At 35.5% G+C, this 23,036-nt stretch overlaps 1 protein-coding gene across 4 annotated transcripts in view; it reads left to right on the top strand.

Annotated features, from left to right (window-relative positions):
- Window positions 1-23,036, top strand: part of SSBP2 (single stranded DNA binding protein 2) — a 417,804-nt gene that overhangs the window by 356,571 nt on the left and 38,197 nt on the right. For 2 of the 4 annotated variants that reach the window (XM_043988504.1, XM_043988488.1), the window contains 5 exons: window positions 523-590; window positions 9,037-9,085; window positions 14,662-14,697; window positions 17,177-17,231; window positions 20,575-20,645. In XM_043988504.1, the coding sequence (XP_043844439.1) occupies window positions 523-590; window positions 9,037-9,085; window positions 14,662-14,697; window positions 17,177-17,231; window positions 20,575-20,645 (279 nt within the window). Of the gene's footprint in view, window positions 1-498; window positions 591-9,036; window positions 9,086-14,661; window positions 14,698-17,176; window positions 17,232-20,574; window positions 20,646-23,036 lie in introns of all 4 variants that reach the window. The other 2 variants (XM_043988494.1, XM_043988480.1) reach the window with 1 other exon arrangement.

Here is a 23,036-nt window from a genome sequence, read left to right as displayed (position 1 = left end):
ATATATGTGCATACATATGTAAATATAAATGAGTACTTTTATGAGCGTGCATGATTTGGTTTTGGTTTTATAGGATACTACAGAGTTTATAATTTAACCCTGGAATTTTTATTGTGTTCATCGAATATTTCAAATCAACTTTCTTACACTGAACTCACTAGCATTTATCTTTGCTTTTGTTGTTGTGCCAAGATGAGAAGCCTATAATTAATAAGAAATCCCCCACTTAAAAAGTACAGTGTTGTGCACACAGTAGGTGATTAATAAATGCATGTTGAATGTTATGATTATAAACATTTCTCAAATCCATTTAAAAGGCTTCAATAAGCCTACATTTTCATACATTTTTCATAAGCTAAAAATTAAAAAAATACAAGAATGGATTCCTCAATGAATTGCACAGGCCTTATCCAGTCAGCAATTGTGTAGGGAAGTCATTAACCTGCTCTCCTTTCTTTCCCCCCTCCTCTTTGGTTTTGTTTTTTTGTTTTGTGGTAGTCTGACCCTTGGTTATCATTGCAGAACTATGGAGGTGCAATGAGGCCCCCTCTGAATGCTTTAGGTGGCCCTGGAATGCCTGGAATGAACATGTAAGCAAATCTGTTACACTATTCTCTTTACTAAAATGACATTCATTTTAAAAACAAATAATGAGCTTTGGCTCAAACCAAGAAAAGAAATGTATGTATTATTTAATTGAATATTGTAAAATATTATCATTTTTCAAAATATGCTCTGCATATTGTTTTTCTTTTTTTCCTTTTACAACCTGTGAAAATAATGGGTATGTCATTTTCAGGGTCCTTGATGCAAACCTTTTGCTTGATGTTTCTGCTAATGTTTTATTGCATGCCAAGTAATTGGTGTGCATGAAATGACAAGATAATGAGAGGAAGGTCTTCAGCATATTGGCTGGCTCTCCTATGGCATATATGAGAAAATAAATGAACAGGAGTAATAAAGTATGGAAAATGTGAATGAGTTATCATCTGTTATTGTTGGGAGCCCCCACATTGAGCTTATAGATTCCTTGCAGTACCAATTATGAAAATATCAATAGTCACAAACAACAAAGATGTAAACAGCATCATAATTCAAACCTGTAATAGTAAAGAGCTTTATCTTTTTAAAACTTGATTTCTAATTTTAGCCAATTAGCTATTGGAAAAGACAACCCTCACCTCTGATTAAAAAGTAAGCTTTGATAAAGCCATCTTCATTAAAAAGTAAGCTTTGGTAAAGCCACCCTCATCATTTTCTATCCCCAAAAGAATTCTGATAAATGTTTGATTCACCCTGTCATTGAGACTTTTTACTAAAAAGTCTGTTTTAGAGAACTGGATAATTATTCCAATTTGCCATTGTACTGGAATTTATTGAGAAAATTCAATTTTCAGAATTATCCAATTTACCTTACAAGTTTCAATTGCCCCAGGTTATGTATTTAAAAAGTCAATGGTAATCTGGAGAATCCATTAATGAATTGCAACTATGGACCTAAAGATGGATGATCCAAAGTGATAGAGATGTTTTACATTGAACATTGATAATATGGAACATTATAAAAAGGTGCTCTACTCAAATGTTTTTTGGATTCAACTGTATCTAGTCTACATACTTATTAACATTTTAAATAGCACTGAAAAAAATACTAGTGATCAATAATTTTGGTCACAAGTTGAGTCAAAAAAAATTGCCAAGAGCGTGGGCCATATGAGATTTCATTAGTGTAAGGAACTTACAGTTTGGGGAACTCCTGCTACTGAAGCAGATCAGCAGCTATTTGATGACTTACAGCCCCAGAAAGTTGCCAGGGGCACAGGGAGATTCAATGGCTTGCCATCAGGTCATTTAGCCAGTATGTTAGCTGCCTCTGGCAGTAGTTTCCCAAATATACGCTTCTTTTCTAGAATTACAACTCTAATAACATCAGTATTAAAGGTAAGTAATCTATAAAAATGTAAAAAATTCAGGGTAGCACCATTTACAGTATAGAGGTTATAATTTGGGGGATAGGTGGGGGCAATGTTTGTAGATTAATTGTGGTAATCATTTAAAGGTTATTAACGTGTGCCTAATTTCTTCTAATTGTCTTTACAATTATTTAGTGTGTTAGGCAAACAAGTTTTAGAGTATAAAAAGGTATTATTCCACATGATCACTTATGGCCTTAAAATGTTCCTTGAATCTCTGAAACTGTAATGACTATCTTTGTTCTCCTGTGCTTGCATAATTAATAGCCCATATCCAAGTCATATTTTCTACTATGGAGTCTAAAAATATGCGTGAAAAATTTATTGTAAAGCATCTTTAATCATTAGACATATACTTTGGTTCTAGTTGATCATTAAAGACAATTTACATTTATGTATAGATAGCCAGGCTATGAATCCAAATGTATTATAATTCCTCCATTATAGCACTCTTAGCAATTTGTATGACGCTTAGATCTAAAAGAATCTGCAATTTTCATTTTCTCCACATTTTGGTGATTATGTAGTATGCTGCCTTCAGTATTGTATTTTAGTTAATTTTCATTTCCTTAGAAGTTATGTTTATTGAGAAGAAAGTATAAAAATTTTTAGGATCATGTTTTAAAATTTCCATATAAAAGGAAACGATCCTTATATGTTTATCTGAAGATAAAATAATTAAGTACATTTAAAAAGTCCTCTTTTTTCCTATTTTACAAGTGCTGTACATGTATGACTCCGTGTGTTATTTTCTTAGGATAAAATTAATTTTAGTTAAGATAAGAAATGTTGTCTAGTTCTGTGAGAATCTCCTGTCTGAAACAGAAAGGAAAAAAGATGAGAGAGGTCTAAGTTCTCATTTTTCTGTTAAAAATAGTTATTTTGATATTTATGATACACTCTAACTCCTTGAGGGCCAGCCATGTTTTATAAAAGTCTGACCTCTTTCAATTTCAATTTTTCTACCTACTATGAAATGACATGACTTAAATTTCATGCCTATGCTGTATCTATGTAGAAACTTCCTCTCTGTGACATGCCTCATGTAGTGGGTTATTATGTTTATTCTTTGTAATGTGATTGATATTTTTTTAAAAAGGTGGGGAGGGTGATCAATCAAGGAATTTTAGAATCTTATCTAATAATAATTGCCATTCAGCACCATTGCTCTCCTTCCTGCTCACCTCCTCCCACCCCAACTAAAAATGTTGTGAAGGTTAAAGTAGATTCCAAATGTTCTGAGCACTTGGAAGAAAATTCACTATATAAATATGAATTATTATTAATACTTCTCTTAAAATATTAAAATGTAATTTAATGGAAAACCCATTGGGAGCTGAGAATAAATGAGTGTTTATAGAACATTTGAAAGTCACAAAATGAGTACATTATTTTTATGCTACGTTAATAATTCTTGTTTAAGCTTCACACAGAATATACAAAATTATGATAAGGATAGCTATGTAATTTATTATATTGCTTTTATCACTATTTTTAAAATGATAGATTCAACGCTGTGTTCCAATCAAGGCTTTGGGCAGGATTTTTTATGAATTAGAGCCAAGAAATATTTATGGGTCACATTGCTGTTATCTGGTTAACAGGACTATCAGTCAATATCAGGCCAGCCACCGATTTAACTTGTTTTTATGCCTCTGATGCTGACTGACAGTTCAGTCAGCCAATGACAAAGAATGTTATTTAACTGAAAAGAAGCTCCAGTCATCTTCAGGTGAAAAGAAAGTCCCAGGAATTAGTCTAAACTTGTAAAGTGTCCAATCCTGTTTTAGAAACACTAGAGTAATAACTAATGCAGCAAATTCGCACTATAATTCTTAGTATTTTCTTTGACAGATGTGGTAAGTATCTAGGAAGAGAAGGGCAGAATTTCCAGCTGGGGTCTAGGCTTTCCCAAAGGGAACAGTGCCTCCCTAGATGTTTGTGTTTATGGCCCTGTGCCCATCAACTAACTGTATTATTTGGCCACCAATTATTTTTCTACTCCATTTTATTTTTCTACTTGAAACAAAGCTGAAGAGCAAATAGTTTGTATAGGAGAGTTTGTTTTACTGACTAAATGATTCATTGATATAGGATTACCACATACTTCAGTTTACACCATAGATAGAGTCCATGATGTCAGTAGGTCCTGAAATCCTAGCTCTGAAAACAGGTTTTGTAGAAACTTAATATTAGAACAAAAGTTTTTAAAGGACAAGTTATCAGACTGAGGATTTCGGGGGGGGAGGGGGTTGTTGACAGTAGCTCAATAAACATAGCATTTAATACATATTTGCCCCTATTAAAATAGCTAACACTAGTAGCTCTAATGTTGGAGTTAAGAGCTTACATTTGTGGCTTACTCCATGAGTATGTATCTGTAAATGTACTTTTTTTTCTTTTGGTCCAGACCTGTAATTTCTTGGTGTAGGTCATTCCAGGTATAGAAGCCACTTCTACAGATAGAAATCAGCAGCTCATCTATAAGTGTAAGGGGGAAGTTGATTTATATTTGCTCAGTCAAGTCACAGTGTCCTACTTAAAGTAAATGACAAGATGCCTAATCAATTAAATCTAACCACGAACTTTATTAAAAAGTGCCAAAAAAAAAAATACTTGGAACAGGAATGAAGGAGGATTCAGATAGGCTGAGGAAACTTGGCTCTGTCTTAGGAGTCCTCTACTAGTTATCAAGAAAGTCAAGACAGGAGAGTCATTTGAAAAATTAGAGCAAGCACAACTTTCCAGTAAAAGCTCTGAGTAGGCACCTCTTCTAGAGGGCAGGGGAATTAGGAGAAGACTCCAATTTGCTCTTGTGCAGGTTTCCTCTCCCCTTCTGTTGGAGGAGGATCTTGGGATCTTTGAAGGGCCCAGAGGATTTTGGCATTACCATCTTTCTTTTGGTGTCCCAGCAGTATCCCCAATCTAGACCTAGATTCGTGACTCCACCAGGAATCCAGCAAAGAGGCTGTACCATGACTAAGGGGAACGTCTTGAGCACCTCATGAATGCAAGCAAAGGACTTCCAGAAACCAAGATCTGTGGCTTACCCCTTTGCCACATGTGCCCTTTAAGCTTAAACCCACTTTTCACTAGACTCTGTATATACCTGTTGGAGAATGTGTCAGACTTTAGGACATGTTTTATACAACTGATTTTACTACTGTAGTAAGTAGCCCTTTCTAAAAGCTACTTAGGTCTGGCTAACTAAACTGATTTTCAAATGGGGCAAAGCATATCAGTAGAAGGTTTGTATCGAAGACATTAAGGAATTACACCCCCCCCCCAAAGAATTACCCCCCTGGCAACTCCTCTGGGGTACTCCTAAAACTTCTGAGAGGGAGGTATGGCCTTGATCCATGACTCATGATTCATCTGTGAAAGTTACAATAAGAATCCTCATAGCTTATATAGGTCATAGAAGTTATAATCTTAGAGAGTTGCCTGGAAAATTTAAATGACTTGTGCAAGACCATGCTGCCAATATGTTTTAAAGGCAGGACTGGGTCCTAGACCTTCTTGACTTCAGAGCTAATCCTCTGTCCTCTATGTCACCATGCTGACTTTCAAATATATGCCTGTACTCTACTGTCTCTCTCTCTGTGTAAAACATGGGGAGATGACAACATCTAGCTATAGTTGTTCCTGTTATATTGTTATTGCAAATCAAAATCACAGAGTTATAATTTTGAATAGTTACAACCAAAGAATTTTATATTGTTTTGGTTTATTACTAATGATCAGCTTAATTTTTTCAGGAACAATTCTACATTGGAGAGACGGCTAGCACAATGGTGGAGATTTGAATGATCATGACTAAGCACAGTTTTGTTACCTTAAAATAACAGTAAATGCATCAAATAAAGTTTTAAAAAAACTACAAAACAAGGTTGTGGAATGCTCACAGAAAATAATATTCTCATGGAAAAGAAAAAAGCAAAAGAACAATTTCACCCAACAAGACCTCAGTGCATTGACTAAATGTTATAAGGCAAGAGTAAAGGAGGAGAGAACATTAGAAGGAAAGCAAAAAGGGACAGCAATAATAACATGACTTCGAAGGGAAACTGGGATCTCAACACAAAAATCTGCTGGATGGTAATATGCTCAATACCAGAAATATAAAGCTATCTGGCATCTATAAACATAGAATTAAAATCAGTGAAGGAAAAAGTCAGGTCAACCAGATAAATATGAGACTCAACAGTTTGGAGTGTTCATTAGAAAGGAATGATTAAATGGTAGAATTTCTGAAAAATACAATAGTTCCAATATATGAAGAGGTAGAACAAATAAGTAATTTTTAAAGAGCTTAACTATAAGAATGTCTACATTATTCACATGTGAATGCAACATGGCTAGAAGACAGAAATGAGTGAGACAACCTGAGAATTATTAGTCTGCAGGAAGTATATTTTTTAAAAAACAAAGGTTCTGAATACCGTATTTTAGGAAATCCTACTAAAACAATTTTCTTAGAAACATTGAAAACAGAGGACAAACTGAAGCTTAATGAAATCTACAGGTCTTTGACAGAAACAATCCTCAAGTTGAATTCACCCAGCAATTCAGTCATCAGACTCCGGAGCTTCAACAATAAAATGAAGGTTTTTATAAGCATCCAGGAAAAATCAAATACCATATCTAAAAGTACAAATTTGAATCACATGGGAATTCATATTAAGGATGAGGAATAAAAGAAGAGCCTGGAATATAATTTACACGTCAATCAAAGAATTCTTGGGAGCTTGAGGCAGATGGTGGAGTCCCCTAAATAGGTTTTAAGGACATATGCTCAAAATCAAGAGCTAAATGGAAACAGTAAGGACTTTTGTAAACCCATCAGACTAGATGATGATCATGATCATCTCCAGGTAAAGGACAGTTAAAAGAAAAGGATTCATCTTGGGCAGGAGACTTTCTGATGGCTTTTTCTCTTTTTTTGATAGCCTTGCCCAATAGCATCAATAGCTCAGTTTAGTGTTACGCATTAAAATTCATCAGCCTGTTCTTATTGGAGAGAGGCTGTATAGACACCACAGAAACAGAGGACCCAGCAGATAACTCTGAAGAGTTAAAGTCTAACAGATGCTAGCAGAGAGCAACTTGTTAACAATGATACCTACATAGATGGCCAACAAAGACAACTAGACACTGAGCAAAGAGATACAGTGCCCAACATAAGCAATGTGAAGTCCTGCAGAAATGCAGTGAAAACCCACAGAGAACAGAAACATGATACCTGGAAGAAATCAACCAAAAGTCAGACAGTAATATGACCAGAGCCATGAGCAGCCCTGCAGCATCAGAAACACCAGTTGCCCTGTCCACACAGCTTCCTGACTTGGGTGCCCTCCAAGCATGTGCCCTGGCTATATGGGTTTATGGTGGGAACCTCTCCAAATATATACTCTGGCCACACAAGTTTTGCACCTATGTGCCTAATGTATGTTCACACACAGGTATGCCTTATCTTATGAAGTAATCTATGTGAGTATATTAACCCATGATTATGTGGGAGCATCTTTTTTGATCATTTGATTTACTGTGATGTTTGAGATTGTCTTTTCTTTTGACCTAGGAGAAGCAATCATAGTGATTGGCATACCATCATGAGTGCTGGCTTAAGAGTCAGGAAAACTTGGGTTCAAGTCCAGCCATTGACAGGTGAAGGCTGTGTGACCTTGGGAAAAACACTTAATCTCTTGGAGCCCCCAAGCAACTGTCTCAGATTCCAAGTAGCCAAGCAGGTGCAGATGTGCACTAGTAGATTTTTCTCATCTGGAATTCCCTATACCAATTAAATCACAAATCTGGATTCTTTTTTTAAAAACTGTTTCCAATGGCTTTCTCAGAATATAGCAGAAGTCCTTGAGCTATGGTTTTAGCAGTTGTTGACCCAGAGAACATTTTCAACCTGGGATCTGGGACAAGAGCAGCATTTTCTTGACTTGGTGTCTCTGACTTCCTTGGCTTCCTCCTCCCATTTCACCCAGTTGGCCCCAGCTATACTGTTGGAGCTTCCTGATCCTGTCTTTAGTTAATTGGGGCCCCTCAAACTTAGTGGTCACCTGAAATGACACGAGGCAGCACCCCTTGATGACACACTGACCAGGCAAGTTTTCACATGGAAATGCTGTGTCTGAACAAAGTGCACCTCCTTCATCCAATGACTCTCAAGTGCCTCATTTCATCCCAACATCAAACCTGAACTCAGAGGGTTCTGGCTTTTAGCCAGGTCTATACCATGGTCACTTGGGAGGCAGAGGGCCACACATGAGAGAGTACTGCCCCAGCTGCTAAATACACAAGAAAACTTATTTTTTTAAAGAATTCGTATCTTTTGAACCAGTAATCCCATCATTTGTTTCATACTCCAGGGTGATTATGCTCAAAAAGAAAAAGACTTGCCTGCACAAAAAGATTGAAAGTAGCCCTGTTGTAATAACAAAGGCTGGAAATGATCTGTGTGAACGATTAATTGGGGAAAATTAATAAATTGTGGTATGTAAGTGGAATATTATTATTTTACTGTATGGTATAATAAACGAGCAATTCAAAGTAATGTAAGAAGACATGTAAAGCGATACAAGTAAACAGGAATAGAAGAGCAGTATTCAAACCTACCACAACTATGTAAATAAAGGTGACATTAAACAACAACAAATCTCAGGTTAAATGTAGTGATTGGTATTGCTACTACCATATTAAAGTTAGAGCTCATAGCCTTCCTTTCTTTTAACAATTGGTAAATCATACAAGTACAAAGCTGCATTTTAGTCACTTATCTGTATTGCTTGACTTGACTGTTTCCAGGGATTACAATGTTTTGTTTTAAAATATTTATTAAAAATGCTAAATGATAGCATATATTTGTAATTAAATAATTTGTTTTGTTTCAAAAAGAGACATAGTAGCATAAGTCATTTCTGTGTTGTAAAAAGACTACAGTAATTTTTTGGTGGAATTATTGGTCTTTTGTTATTTAATAATTTTATGTATCAGTTGGTCAGAAGCCACAATTCATTTGAGTTAAATCTTTGTTTATTATCTTATCTTATAGGGGTCCAGGTGGTGGTAGACCTTGGCCAAATCCAACAAATGCCAATTCAGTGAGTACATTTGTGAGACTGGATATTATTATAGCTTATGAAATTAATTTTTATCATAATAATGAACCTCCTATTTAGAATAATATATTCAATAGCTTTGCAAAACATCCTGCTTGTGAAGACCCTTGGATCATTTTGCTGTTGTTCAGTTAGTTTTAGTCAGTTCAGTTGTGTTCAGGGTTTTCTTGGCAAAGATAGGGGAGTAGTTTACCATATCTTTCTCCATCTTATTTCACAAATGAGTAAACTGAGGCAAGCGGGTCACATAGCTGGTAAGTGTCTAAGGCCAGATTTGAACTCAGTAAAATGAGTCTTACTGACTCCAGGCCTGGGACTCTATCCACGGTATCACTAGCTGTTCCCTTTGAATCATTTACACAGATCAAAATGTAAATTGGATAGAACCAGTATCGTATGTATATGTGTACACACACGTCAGAAATGATGAATCAGTTCTAAAGAAAATACATATACTTTTGAACTATGAAATTTATTGTGAGGTTTTTTCCTACTTAAAGAAGTAATATGTGTGTTCTTTTCAGATACATACTTTTTACAAGCATATTAATATTAATGCTGCTATTTTATCCATTCTGTTAACATAGCCCTTTAGTCAGTGTGCCTAAGAAAACGTATGAACTTCCACAACTGTAATAGTTGCTAAATATTTCAGGTTGGACTTATCTTTAAAATGTGTAGACTAACCATTTTTCTTTTAAATGAGTATCCTAAGATATTTGTATCCTAAAATAGCCTGTAACAGATATAACCTATTACTTCTCCACAATCTGCTTAGTGGCCCACAGTGGTAGGGATCTGGCCATTCTGATTTTTTCCATTGTAATGTCTAATATGATAGTGGATTCATTGGAGATGAAAATTAGACCACATTTAGGCCTTCTAAGCATGTGAAGGTTTTTCTTTTTTTCTTTCCCTTTAAATTTAGAATCATACTCTATGTTACAGAAGCAAACATGAAACTAACCTAGTATTTCATATTGCTGTTAATTTAAATATTAAAAATAAATTAGATAAACCATTAACTAACTTGATTTTAGACAGAAAGAAAGGAACCACAATTCGTATTCATTTATATGTATATATGAATAATTTGGCAAATTCATAAACCAATTTCTCATTCATGGGAGACTATTTCATTATATGGAAACATTTCAGAAAGGAAATTTGGAAAGTATGAAGGGTTTTCTTCCTATGTCTTACTTCTGAAGCTTTGCAAATAGTTGTACCTAACCATGAAACTGTCTTCATCCACATATAAATGCGACCCAGGGATGTGCCAGAAAGTATGTAACATCCTGCTTCTCAGGGGCTGGGAGAAGATTCAGAGGATAAACTTTTAAGTTTATTCTGTATTATTCTACATTTTCTCCATCACTTCCTTAAGTTTATACAATCAATAGAGCAATAAATCAAGCCCTGCTTTGTAGCATTTGGAGATTTCTGAGATGTAAATGTTCACACTGAAAATTTAACAATGAGATCTCAGGACCCAGCATGAAAACATTCTAAACTTAAAAACAAACCCCACAAAAACCCTTTTTCTGTAATGACTTTGTATTTATGTAAGTGTTTTACCCTGTTTCCTCCACAACCCCAGTAAAATATAATGTCCTTGGGGGTAGGGATGGTTTGATTTTGCATTTGGTAATTCTGATGGTTTTTAAATAATAAGAGCTTGATAAATGGGTTTTTTTTTAATCTGAATTGAATAACTCAATTCAACTAACATATAAATGCAACCTCTTCTCCCTGCTATACATAACAGTCCAGGTTCTTTTAACTTTTTTCTTATACCTGTATACTATTTTTGGCCAATTAATAATAGTAATAACTAATATTTTATAGCCTTAATGTTTACAAAGCACTTCCTATATATTTCATTTAATCTTCACAATAATTCTGGAAGTGATACAGGTATTACAATCCTAATATCCCATTTTACCGATGAGGCAGCAGGCTCAGAGAGGATAAGGGTTTTGCTCATAAGCTTACCACTGGTAAATGGCAGAGAAGGAATACCATGGTTTCTTCTGGTCCCAAGTTGAATAATATTTTCACTTTGCCAGGAGCTAGTCCCAAGCAGAATTTTTTTTCTGATAGTCATCTATAAGAAAACAATGGAAAACTTTCAGTGGATCCTACAGGTTTAAATGATGGATTACTATGCTTCAAACTCTATGAACCAAGAACTATTTTTTATTTATAATTATACTACCTACCTCCACCCCCCACATAAAACACCTAGCACATACATATGGATAAATATCCATTGAGTGAATGAATGAATGCCATGTCCCTATCTCTAGTGTCTGGTGTAATACACTAGGCAAGTTAGGTACTTTTACTTTTTTTTAATTGAATTGAATTAAGCTCCAAAAAATTTAAAAGCCTGGAGGAAAAGCTTACTTGTAAGCTAGTTTACCAAATCCATAATTCCTTTTACAAAGAGCTAACTACTCTGTGTGATGTACAAACCTAGCAGCAAATTCTGGCCATTACACAATTAAATAACAAGCCTAGAAGCCTATGCTAAAGGGGAGAAAATGATTAAATCAACCCTCTTGATATATCTAAATCCTCTATTTTAAATGAAAACATACTAGGCCTCTTAAGCATCTTTTCACTGACATGTATAGAAGATTGAAACAAAGACAAACTGAAGGTGAATAAGTAAGACTGCCATTGTCCTGGGGAAAGAAAACAGTATAAGAAACACCAAAACTCAGAAACAGATGAAGTTGGTGTTAAAAATATCCCCCCCAAACTGACTTGCTGGTTTTTAAAAATGTAATTAGTTAGGAAGATGTTTAAAATAAGCATATCGTGGAAATTGAATGGGATTACAATGTCAGAAAACAAAGAGAAGTCAGATGGGCTTAACCCTTATTTTGCTTCTGTTCAGCCTGGCATAGTGCACCTCCTTGGAATCAGGAAATTATGCCTCCAACACAAACTAGCTATGTGACTCTGGGCAACTTTCTAAACTTGTAAAAGGGTGTAGATTTGGGGACAGCTAGGTGGTGAAGTGGATAGAGCACCGGCCCTGGATTCAGGAGGACCTGAGTTCAAATCTAGCCTCAGTCACTTAACACTTACTAGCTGTGTGACCCTGGGCAAGTCACTTAACCCCAATTGCCTCACCAAAAAAAAAAAAAGAAAGAAAAAGAAAGAAAAAAAGGAAAAAAAAAAAAGGGGTGTAGATTTGCATTGATAGAGGGAGTTTCCTCACTGGGAGATTCTTATGCCAGTGAAATCATAGGCCTAGGTTTGTTTGTTTTAATCACTCAAAAAAGTTCAGCTTTAGTATTGTTGTTCAGCTGTGGCCAACACTTTGTGACCTCATTTGGATTTTCTTGGCAAAGATACTGGGGTACTTTGCCATTTCCATCTCCAGCTCATTTTACGTGTGAGGAAACTGAAACAAACAAGGTTAAGTGACTTGACCAGGGTCACACAGCTAGTAAGTGTCTGAGGCTGGATTTGAACTCAGGAAGATGAATCTTCTTGACTTCAGGCCCAGCACTTTCTCTATCCACTGCACCACTTTAGTTGCTCAGCTTTAGGAGTTTGACAGTAAAACCCAATAGGATGAAAATTAGATCTCATGATCTGCATCCTCTCGAACTCAGCCATCAGTATACATGCATCTAAGACAAACACTGGGGATATAGCATGAATTGGGTTCGAGAGGAGAAGAAATGTGAACTAGGTTACCTTTAGGAAGTTTCAGGGTGCTTTTGACATCAACCTTATCCCTGAAAGAAAAGCCAATCTTGTATTTGACATATTCTTGACTAGAAGTTTTATCTCTGCAGTCATAGAAAACTATAGTCTCCTAAGAACAGAAAATGCACATCACCCGAAGAGCATGTGGCCTACTTCAGTCAGGTGTAACTTGCTACCAGAGAAGAAATGAGAACCAGAACCAGTACCCAGGACATCAGCAGAAAGATGGATGACTGGAAAGGGAGATGGACTAGTCATATAGCAAAAGGAGGGAATGGATGCCTGAGAGACTGTTGCATTAGTATGCATACAATGTCAAGTGAGCTAGAGGCCCACTTGTCCCTGGGCCTACAAAGGGTGGACCCTTTTTAGAGGCTTTATAAGAAAATGGGGACAAGGGTCCATGAGATAAGAAAGAGTCAATAGGTTGTATTCTACACTACAGGAGGTAAGACTCACATCAAGCTAATCAAAGTATTATTATTTAAGTCCATGGCCTGATAAAAGGCTTATTTTAATAAATATGACGTTGAATTTTCATGTCTTCATTTTTTTTTTTTTACGGTGCAATGGGGGTTAAGTGACTTGCCCAGAGCAACACAGCTAGTAAATGTCAAGTGTCTGAGGCCAGATTTGAACTCAGGTCCTCCTGAATTCAGGGCCAGTGCTTTATCCACTGCACCACCTAGCTGCCCCCATCTTCATTTCTTAATATTCAGCTATATACTAATAAGCATAGTAATCCTTTTGAATAGTCTTCTACAGAGGAGCCTGGTCAAGGTTCTTTTATGGAGAGGTCAAGATGATTTTGTTAATAGTAGTCACATTCTCACAATTGAGCAGATTTCCTTGTTAGAAAATGTAGGATACTAGCTACAGGGGAGGAAGGGGCCTCAAGGGTCACCTAGTCCCACCCCCTCATTTTACAGGTAAGGAAAGTGAAGCACAGGGAGGTTAAATAATTTGAGAGGTTGCAGCTGGGTGACGTAGCAGATAGATATTAGGCCTGCAGTCAGGAAGACCTGAGTTCAAGTCCAGCCACAGATACTCACTAGCTATGTGAACTTAGGTAAATCACTTAATCTCTGCCTCCGTTTTCTCAACAGTAAATGGGGATAATAATAGCATCTGCCTCCCAGGATTGTAGTGAGGATCAAATGAGATATTTTTAAAGCACTTAGCAGGTACTATATAATAAAATGCCACTTCTTATCATCATCATCATTGCCCAACGTCACACAGGGAGTAAATGCCAGAGGCAGGTGATGAACCCAGATCCTCTGACTTGAAAAGCAGTACTCTTTCCCCTATACAACACTCAGCATTTAGAAAGTAAAGGGTATAGGTTGATACCAGTGTTGAAGTACTGAATGTGTTCAGTAGTGTTCAGTACCAGTTACTGCTTTTCATGTATACAACTGAGAAGATGACTCCGCTTTCCAGAATTCTGGTTACTGGTAAGTTTTCTGATTTTATGTATATGAATATTGTTCATCAGCATGGGGGAGAGTTACCATTAGTACTTAAATAGTCTGTATATGGGAACCTTAAACTGGATCATTTCTTATCTCTACAACTTTGGTTGAATTTTCCTTGACAAAGATCTGGCCTTCATTTTTGAAAACCACAAAATGATAATGCAGTGGTTCTTGCATTCTTTTGCTACTCTGTCTTTCTTATTGGCAATACCCTTCCTCTATTTTTTAAAAAACTTTTTCAATTTATTTTAAGCTAACTAAAAGTTAGAATACTAATTCACTTTGCTTCAGCCTGGATTCTTTGACATGAATCAAAAGAAAATAAATTGTTTTGTCCTTTTCACATTCTAGATACCATATTCCTCAGCATCTCCTGGGAATTATGTAGTAAGTACATTTGGGTTTGTTTGCTCATTAGAATTGATGTTACATTTTACTTAGGCAAAGAAATAGTTGTCCAGATGTTAAGAAGAGCCCTTGTGTATTGGTTGAGAAGTGAACATCTGATTTATGTTTAGTTGTTTTGTCTGCCATCTACAATACATATGTTGATGTTCATTAGTAGAACAGTTATCAATCTGGTCAGAATTGCCCTGAGTGCTCTGTTTTATTTCAGCATATGCTCTGTATCCAGTCTAATACATATACTCTGTCCAATGAAGAAGAGAGACTTTCTCAGTTACATAGTGTTTCACTTGAACCTGCTTTTAAAGTCTAAGTAGATATTAAACCTCCTCCGACCCCCTCCCACCCCCAAAATATAGAGTGTATCATTCCAGCAAACTCCAGACTAGTAGAAGTGAGGATTTAGATTTTAGTTTATCTGTTTTAGAAACTCAAATGCCTTTTCTTAGAATGTTCTTTTTAAGTAGGAAATACTAAATGTCTCTAATACTTTGAATAAACTTAACAACAGCTTAGTTTTCCCTTGCTGCCTGCTATGCAATAAAAGCAACTTTGTGTTATAGTGCTCCTTCCACATAATTGGATTTTAATGCATTGGAAAATCATATCATTCACAAACTACACTGATCCCATCTCATGAAAAGAGGTGAAATATAAAGAAAACAATATTAACCTAAGAAACAGAGGATAAATATATGAAACTGGAAACTTTTGTTAAGGTGGCTTACAGAAGTCTGTGACTTTGGCCACTGTTGATTGAGATGCAGAATTTTGTTTATTTTAAGTTAGCAGGGGCAGAAAAAAAGGAATGTTTACTTCATATCCCAAAGCTTTTTATAACCAGTGGTATGTTAATAGGTTGTGAATTTAAATTAATCTCTTAAAAGGAGAAGGAAATTACCTAAGTATTTTTACTTCAGATTGCCTTTTTCATATCTTAACATTTAAAAGTAAATTCACTTTGAGACCTTCAAACAATGACAATGTTCATTGTCCCTAATTAAACAAAACCCAATTTCTTTCTGGAAATACATAAAATGTAAATACAATGAAAAGCAAGAGATATTTGGAAAATACATTCTTTTTAATTATAATTATTGTGATTTATAGTAAGTAAAGTGTGGGGCTTGAAAGGAACATTTAAGTGCCCTCTAGCTATTCAATAGGGTATTGAGACATTCATTAAGATCCTTGATAGACTGTCTACAAAAACAAATTTAGCTATTTTATGGTTAATTTGATCTCTGTAGGCAGGCCACACTGGATAATTCAACAACCAAAGTCTCTTTGAATAACTCACATTAGTAGTGTACAGCAAGTCAGCTAATGTTGGACCTTCCAAATCTTCTAACACATAGTTTTAGAATTGTAACTGATTTCTAATTACTGAAGTAGGAATATCTACAGAGAGCTACACATGTTGATAGTGACGGTGGTTGATGGAAGGAAGAAAATATTAGAATTTTTTTTAAAAGACGAGTTTATTTACATTAATTCTCTTTTAATGTTTTCATTTCTGCAAAATCGGTGGATCACTACCAAAGACAAATATTTTTAAAAGTAAATGACAGAGAATGGCAGCTAGGTGGCTAAGTGGATAAAGCATCGGCCCTGGATTCAGGAGGACCTGAGTTCAAATTCGGCCTCAGACACTTGACACTAGCTGTGTGACCCTGGGCAAGTCACTTAACCCTCATTGCCCCACCAAAAACAAAACAAAACAAAAAAAGTAAATGACAGAGGGGCAGCTAGGTGGTACAGTGGATAGAGCACCAGCCCTGGAGTCAGGAGTACCTGACTTCAAATCCAGCCCCAGACACTTAACATTTACTAGCTGTGTGACCCTGCACAAGTCACTTGACCCCAATTGCCTCACTAAAAAAAAAAAGTAAATGACAGGCAGCTAGGTGGCACAGTGGATAAAGCACTGGCCCTGGATTCAGGAGGACCTGACTTCAAATGTGGCATCAGACACTTGACACTTACTAGCTGTGTGACCCTGGGCAAGTCACTTAACCCTCATTGCCCCACAAAAAATAAAAATAAAACAAAACACCTCCAGAGATGGAGAATTCAACATCTTAAAAAAAGTAAATGACAAACACATAATTTTCATTACATAGATTTAGAAGGTCCTATTAAATGGTTTCCATTTTTACTTCATTATGTGATATGGTTATATCATTAAATGATAGAACACTGTACTTGGAGGTTATAGATTCAATGCTTTTAGAATGCTTAGCTAGAGTGTTTAGAATTTTTGCACATATTGAAAATAAATCATGTTTTGCATAATGGTAAAATAAGACAGTGGTATTTCACAGAAAATAAATGGAGAAAATATTTTCCTCTGTTTTCAATTGTGTACTTTGCAAAGACAAACATAACCTTTATTCTGTGGTGGTGGTGTTATTAATGAGATACCTTTCTTTTCACTGAATATTTTTCATAATTGTTTTAGGGTCCTCCAGGAGGTGGAGGGCCACCAGGAACTCCCATCATGCCTAGTCCAGCAGGTATTGGAATACAAATGACCACATAGAGTAAATTCATAAAATTTAACTTGCTACTAAATAGTAATTGCCTCTCATCTCTTATAGAAGAATTGTATGGGTAGCAGTCAACTGTGCCCTTTAGTTACTGTTTTTATTTTAAGTTAAGTACTAAGAAAATATTTGTTATACTCAATATTTGTGAGCTATTGAGCAATTAACTTAAGCCACTGTGGGTCATGGTTTTCTCAAATGTAAAATGAGGGGCTTGTACTATCTCAGAGGTGACTTTTAGCTCTTAAAATATTATGATTCTAATATTTTAACTTTAAATATCTATGTAAATGGATCAGTCCATTATAGTTTTCTTTTTAATTTTCCAATTTAAATCCTTTAATAAGATATTTATTTTAAAAATTGCTAAACTACCAGCATGAAAAACATTCTTTATAGAACTTTTAGAAAAATTTGTTGAGTAAAAATAAAAGATTTAATCCAAGTCTCCCAATTCATGAAATTGCCACCAAAAAGGGAGTGATGCTTTCAGATACCCAGCAGTTTATAGACCCATATAGCTGTATAACTACAAATGGGACATCCCTCCCAAATATTTCAGGCCTAAGGATGCATGCAGCCCTGTGGGTATTAACTTAGAAAACCACAAATGAACATTATCTATGTTGCAGTGTATTTTTATTTAGTTTGGTAAACATTTCTCAATTAACAGTTTAATTTAGTTCAAAGTTAAGGAGTTTTGAAGGCCACTTTCAGTGAGAGAGTTTGACCCTTCTGATGTAGGCCACTCACCACAAGGATTAGTTAGTCACTAAAGCCAAGTGATATACAAAATATACTAAATTTACTAAAGTAAATCAGAAGGGTTTTTAAAAAAAATTTTTTTCAACTAATACGTTTGTTAATTTTTTTAATTTTATAAAATCAAATGTGACAATACTTTAAATTACTATTACTTTTAAGAATTTTAAAACACATTAAATTTTATAAATTATTAGGTCACAGAAATATACCATATTAGAAAAGTTTGAAATGAGGTTGAAATAGTATATCGTAAATGCTTATATTCATTATCATTTTGGGAGGAATTAATTGGAGTTATCCCAAAGGCAAACAAAGTCTTTCATGGATCTCTACTCAGAACTTCCCCAAAGAGAACACTGCAAAGTTCAATGAATACAGAAAGACATGAGTGAATCTTACTGACCATGCCTTAGGTATTGGCCTTGTTAAATGGCCTTGGTTCAATTAACTTTCAATTATAAGGTTCATATTGCATGATAATATGTTTTTATAAAGAACAGAGAAAAATAAAACCTTGTGAGATACACACATACCTACACATGTATCCTGGGTAAAAAACATGTATAAGTATTTCCACAGTCTTTCATTAATTTGTCACTGTGTGACACCTCAAGATAGGGAATAGAGACTACTATATAGGGAACTCCCAGGTGAGGAAATTCTCTATACCAATACAGGTTGGCACCTTTAATTCTTAGAGAGTTACTCAGAGCATTGAAAGGTGGGACTTAAACTTCCAGACCTCCCAGGTCTCAAAGCTGGCTATCTCTTTTGCAGCTCTGCCTTCCATATGTGGTATACATAACCTCTTAACTATCATGTAGTAACCCAGGACACAGCAGGTACTAGACAATAACAGGTCCAGTTAGTTAGGGCCTGGGAGGTTACTGGTGGTCTGTGACCCCAGATTCCCACTCCCAAATTCTCTCCTTTCATCTGTGGTCAGAGGAAAGTTACTCACTAGAGAACAGATGAGTGACCCACTCTGCAATGCCATTTCCAGGGTAGATGCACAGAATCCCTGATCAGAGATACTGACCTTATTCCTCTCCCTCTGGTATCACATTGGTTACACACAAAAATGATGAAGGAGTGAAAAAGAAATCCTCTCACTCTTCTTTTCACCTCATAGAAACTTGGAATATATATTGATTTGTTGCCCTCTACACCTGCCTTTACACTATACAGTTCATTTCCCTTTTAATCCTACCCAAAGACCAAGGGTGCTAAACTTTACAAAGGTCTTTTCAATATCTTTTTCTTAAGCAATACAATGTTTTACTTTAAAAAAATATTTAGTAGGTAAAAATTTTCCTTAACAAATTAAAGGGTTACTTGGATTGTGCATTTTAGATATTTGGGGGGGGGGGGGTCTTGGTACACCAATCCAAAAGAAAAATTCAAATACTCAGACAACAAACACAGCTGCACGACTGTGTCCAAAGGAGTCACAAGTCTGCTTCAAGGATAGCCAGTAAACCTTCGGGTCTGGTGGCACTGAAATAAGTGCAGGAATGTGAAGAGGCTTTATATGTCTTCAGATCCTTATTCACTGTTGGTAAAGAAGGAAACAGAAATTTTTTCATACCATCTTCTTGCCACAATTGTAGGCAAAGAAGTGGGACCGTAACTTCCAGGTTAAAAGCCTTCAGCCAGCTATTGACACAGCTACTGCCACAGTGCTAAGTAATTTCTGCCTTCAACACTGAACCAGTTCACATAGAATTAACGAATCTATGGGCACAATAAATCCATTAATATAGGGCAGTATTACATAGTTAATGGTTGTTCTTAGAAGAAATTCCAAGATTTCTACACCTTATTCACAAAATTATCCATTTGAATTTACAGAAACCTAGAGAATGAGTTGTCATTAAATATCAATGTTTTAAAAGTAATGCTGCTACTATAATGTGAGGTATAGTTATCCTTTATACTTACATGCATAGACAACACATTTTTTAAAAGTACCACATATGTGAGATCAAGCTGTGTTGGAAGGTGTCCTACACTTAAGTCAGGTGATTTGTTTATATTCAGATTGTATAGGCTAGCTCTTGTCCTTGTCTTGGAAATAAGCCAGAGGATTCCTCCAGCTCTTGCTAATTATTTGAATAAATTGAAAGAAAAAAGGACCATTCTCAGAGCCTGAGGGGAGATGAGAGACTCAATAGAACCACTCTGGCTTTAGGAAATTTGGGCTATATCTGCATATAGTCAATGAAGTGGAGAATTAAGTTGAGTATGTAGTTAATTCAATGAGAACAAATAGTTTTACCTCAATTTTATAGACTTCTCAAGTAGTAGTTGCTTTTTTAGCCAGAGACATGCAAATAATTGTCTCACTTCTCCAAGTCACTGCCTATCTATAGGCTTTTGGGATTGAATTCTCAAATCAGCTGAAAAACATTGACTGGCACCCATTTGTTAACAGGCCTTACTAATGCCCGTTTTAGATGATGCCGCTGAAAGCATGTCCAAACATTTACAGTCTTTCACTAGTCTTGATAATAAGGAAGGATATTAATGAGCTAATATTTTGTTTCAGATTCTACCAATTCTGGAGACAACATGTATACTCTAATGAATGCAGTACCTCCTGGACCCAACAGACCTAATGTAAGTATGAATCTATTATTAGTTTTTCTTGAGAGTACAATAAGTCCTTCAGATTTGCAAAATCAATTCTTTTGAAGATTCTATGAAATCTAGAGAAAGCTACCAGAAGAAAATGAAATTTTCTTCAAATTCTCTAATTAAGTTGAACAAAAAGACTTGTGAAATTCTATGAATCCTGCCCTATTGGCACATTGAATAGACAAAAGAAATTTTATAAAGGTGGCATTTGAATATAATTTAGAATTAAACAAGTTATTAATGCTCTCTGCTTACTAATTATATCATGGCAAAATCAGAAATTCTGGATAAATTGAAATAATTGAGGCAAGCAATTTTAGAGTTACTAATTTTTTTTTCATGTAGTGATGACTTGTTTTTTCCTCTTGCACACTGGAAAGATTATTATTAGCCGACATGTTCTTAAGTAGGATAACAATATGTGCCATGAGATTAAGGAATCTAGGTCCTATTTGTTTAAATGACACAGGAATAGAGGAATGGGCCCCGTTTGAGTAAAATCAGGACCCATAGCTTGTCCAGTAGTGAGCTTGAGTTAAACTTCAAACTCTATGTTATGTTTAAATTCTGTTTTTAAAATGGATGGTTTATTCAAAAGGAAAGTAGGTCATTAGAACAAATTTTTAAAAGGGTCACCTGGCCCAGACTGGTCTCTCCCAGCACCTATATTCTAGGAATCGAGAACCATGTAGTAGGAGCCAGGGCCAAAAGAGGTCTAGCTCCATCACCCCCTTCTTTTGTGATCTTGGGTGAATCACGTTGCCATTCTTAGCCTCAGTTTCCTCATCTGTAAAATGGGGATAATAATATTTATACAAGCTATCTTAACAAGGTTATTGTGAGGATCAAGTGAGATCATTAGATCTCATAGAGCAAACAGTTGTAATTGTGAGCTTAACAGGTACCTAATTTTAAAAAATATTCTTCATCTTTAGAGCAAGAATGTGAGGTATAACGTGTAAAAGAAATGAGATCATGGATGTAACACTTTTTATAAACTTTAAATAAAGCTGTAAGTACCAGCTATGATTCTATTATTATTACTGTAAGTAATTGGAACTGAGACTATAAAATATTGCCATGCCAGTGGTTGTATATACCAGGAAATTGGATGTGTCAGTGCTGATGCTGGCATAGTGCTTGGAAAGAACCCTTGTTGACGCAAGTCAACCACATCTTTTAGGCCCACATTCTATTCTCTTGTTCTGGAGATGCAGATTATAAATTCTATTTCATTTAACATGAAAATTAAATCCCATCAGGATTTTTAAAAGCAGAGAATTTGGGATTATCCAAGCATTTGTTATTCTAGAATATTACATTCATATAAATGCACATACCTGTAGGAAGAAATCTTCCAAACATAAAAATGTTCACAATTCAATAAGACTCTGTACTTTTTACATTCCATCTCTCAGATCTGCATGATAAATTTCTAATCTGATTATGGTAATAACCAGCATTGGGAGGAGGGATTAGGGAAAGCACCAGACATTTCTTGATCTTCCCAGCTGATAGTGCTTCCTCCCCCAATTACCTTGATGTGTTTGCTTATATTTTATGAATACTTATTTTTATATTGTGATGATAATAATAGCCTACTTTAAGGTTTGCAAAGTGCTTTACAAATATTATCTCATCCTTAATGAGATAATGGCAAGGCATTATTTTATAGTCTCAGTTCCAGTTATTTACAGTAATAATCAATCATAGGATCCTAGCTGATACTGACAAAGTACTTTATTTAAAGATTATAGTGTTTGTTACTTCCATGATCTCATTGGATCTTCACAATAGCCTTGTAAGATAGCTGGTACAAGTATCATCATTAAAAATGAGATTTAACTTAAACAACCTGGGAGATAGGTGCTATTATTATTTCCATTTTGTAGATGAGTAAACTAGGGTACAGAGAGATGAAGCGATTTGCTCAGGATCAAGTCCAGCACTGTAGGCATTATGCCACTTTGCTGCCACGGAGATGTATTCTTATGTGTGCATGTTTTCTAATCAATATTCACCCCTTGATTACTTAATTTATGTTTTCAAATCCCCAGCACTCAGCCCAGTGCCAGTATACACTGGGTGCTTAATAAATGCTTTTTAATTGACTGGTTTACTACATGTGCAAAACACTGTAGCAGTTGCAAAGTTAGATGACATAGTCCTTGTCCTTAAGTGACTCTCTGTCTAAGGAATAACATGAAACTCAAGGTGGAAGAACATTGGCAGAAAGCACTGCAAATTATAATTTTAAGTGAAGCATGTGTGTGTTCCTCCTCAGAGCTCTTCATTAACAGATACCTGATTATTGAGGACCAAGCTATATCCACACTTTAACTTAAGCTTTTAAATTTATTATCACTTGTTTTT

This window comes from Dromiciops gliroides, chromosome 1 (genome assembly GCF_019393635.1).
Source record: "Dromiciops gliroides isolate mDroGli1 chromosome 1, mDroGli1.pri, whole genome shotgun sequence".
In the NCBI taxonomy this organism is placed as follows: Eukaryota; Metazoa; Chordata; class Mammalia; order Microbiotheria; family Microbiotheriidae; genus Dromiciops; species Dromiciops gliroides.
Note: the sequence above shows the minus strand (reverse complement) of the source record. Positions and strands in the feature narration are given on the sequence as shown.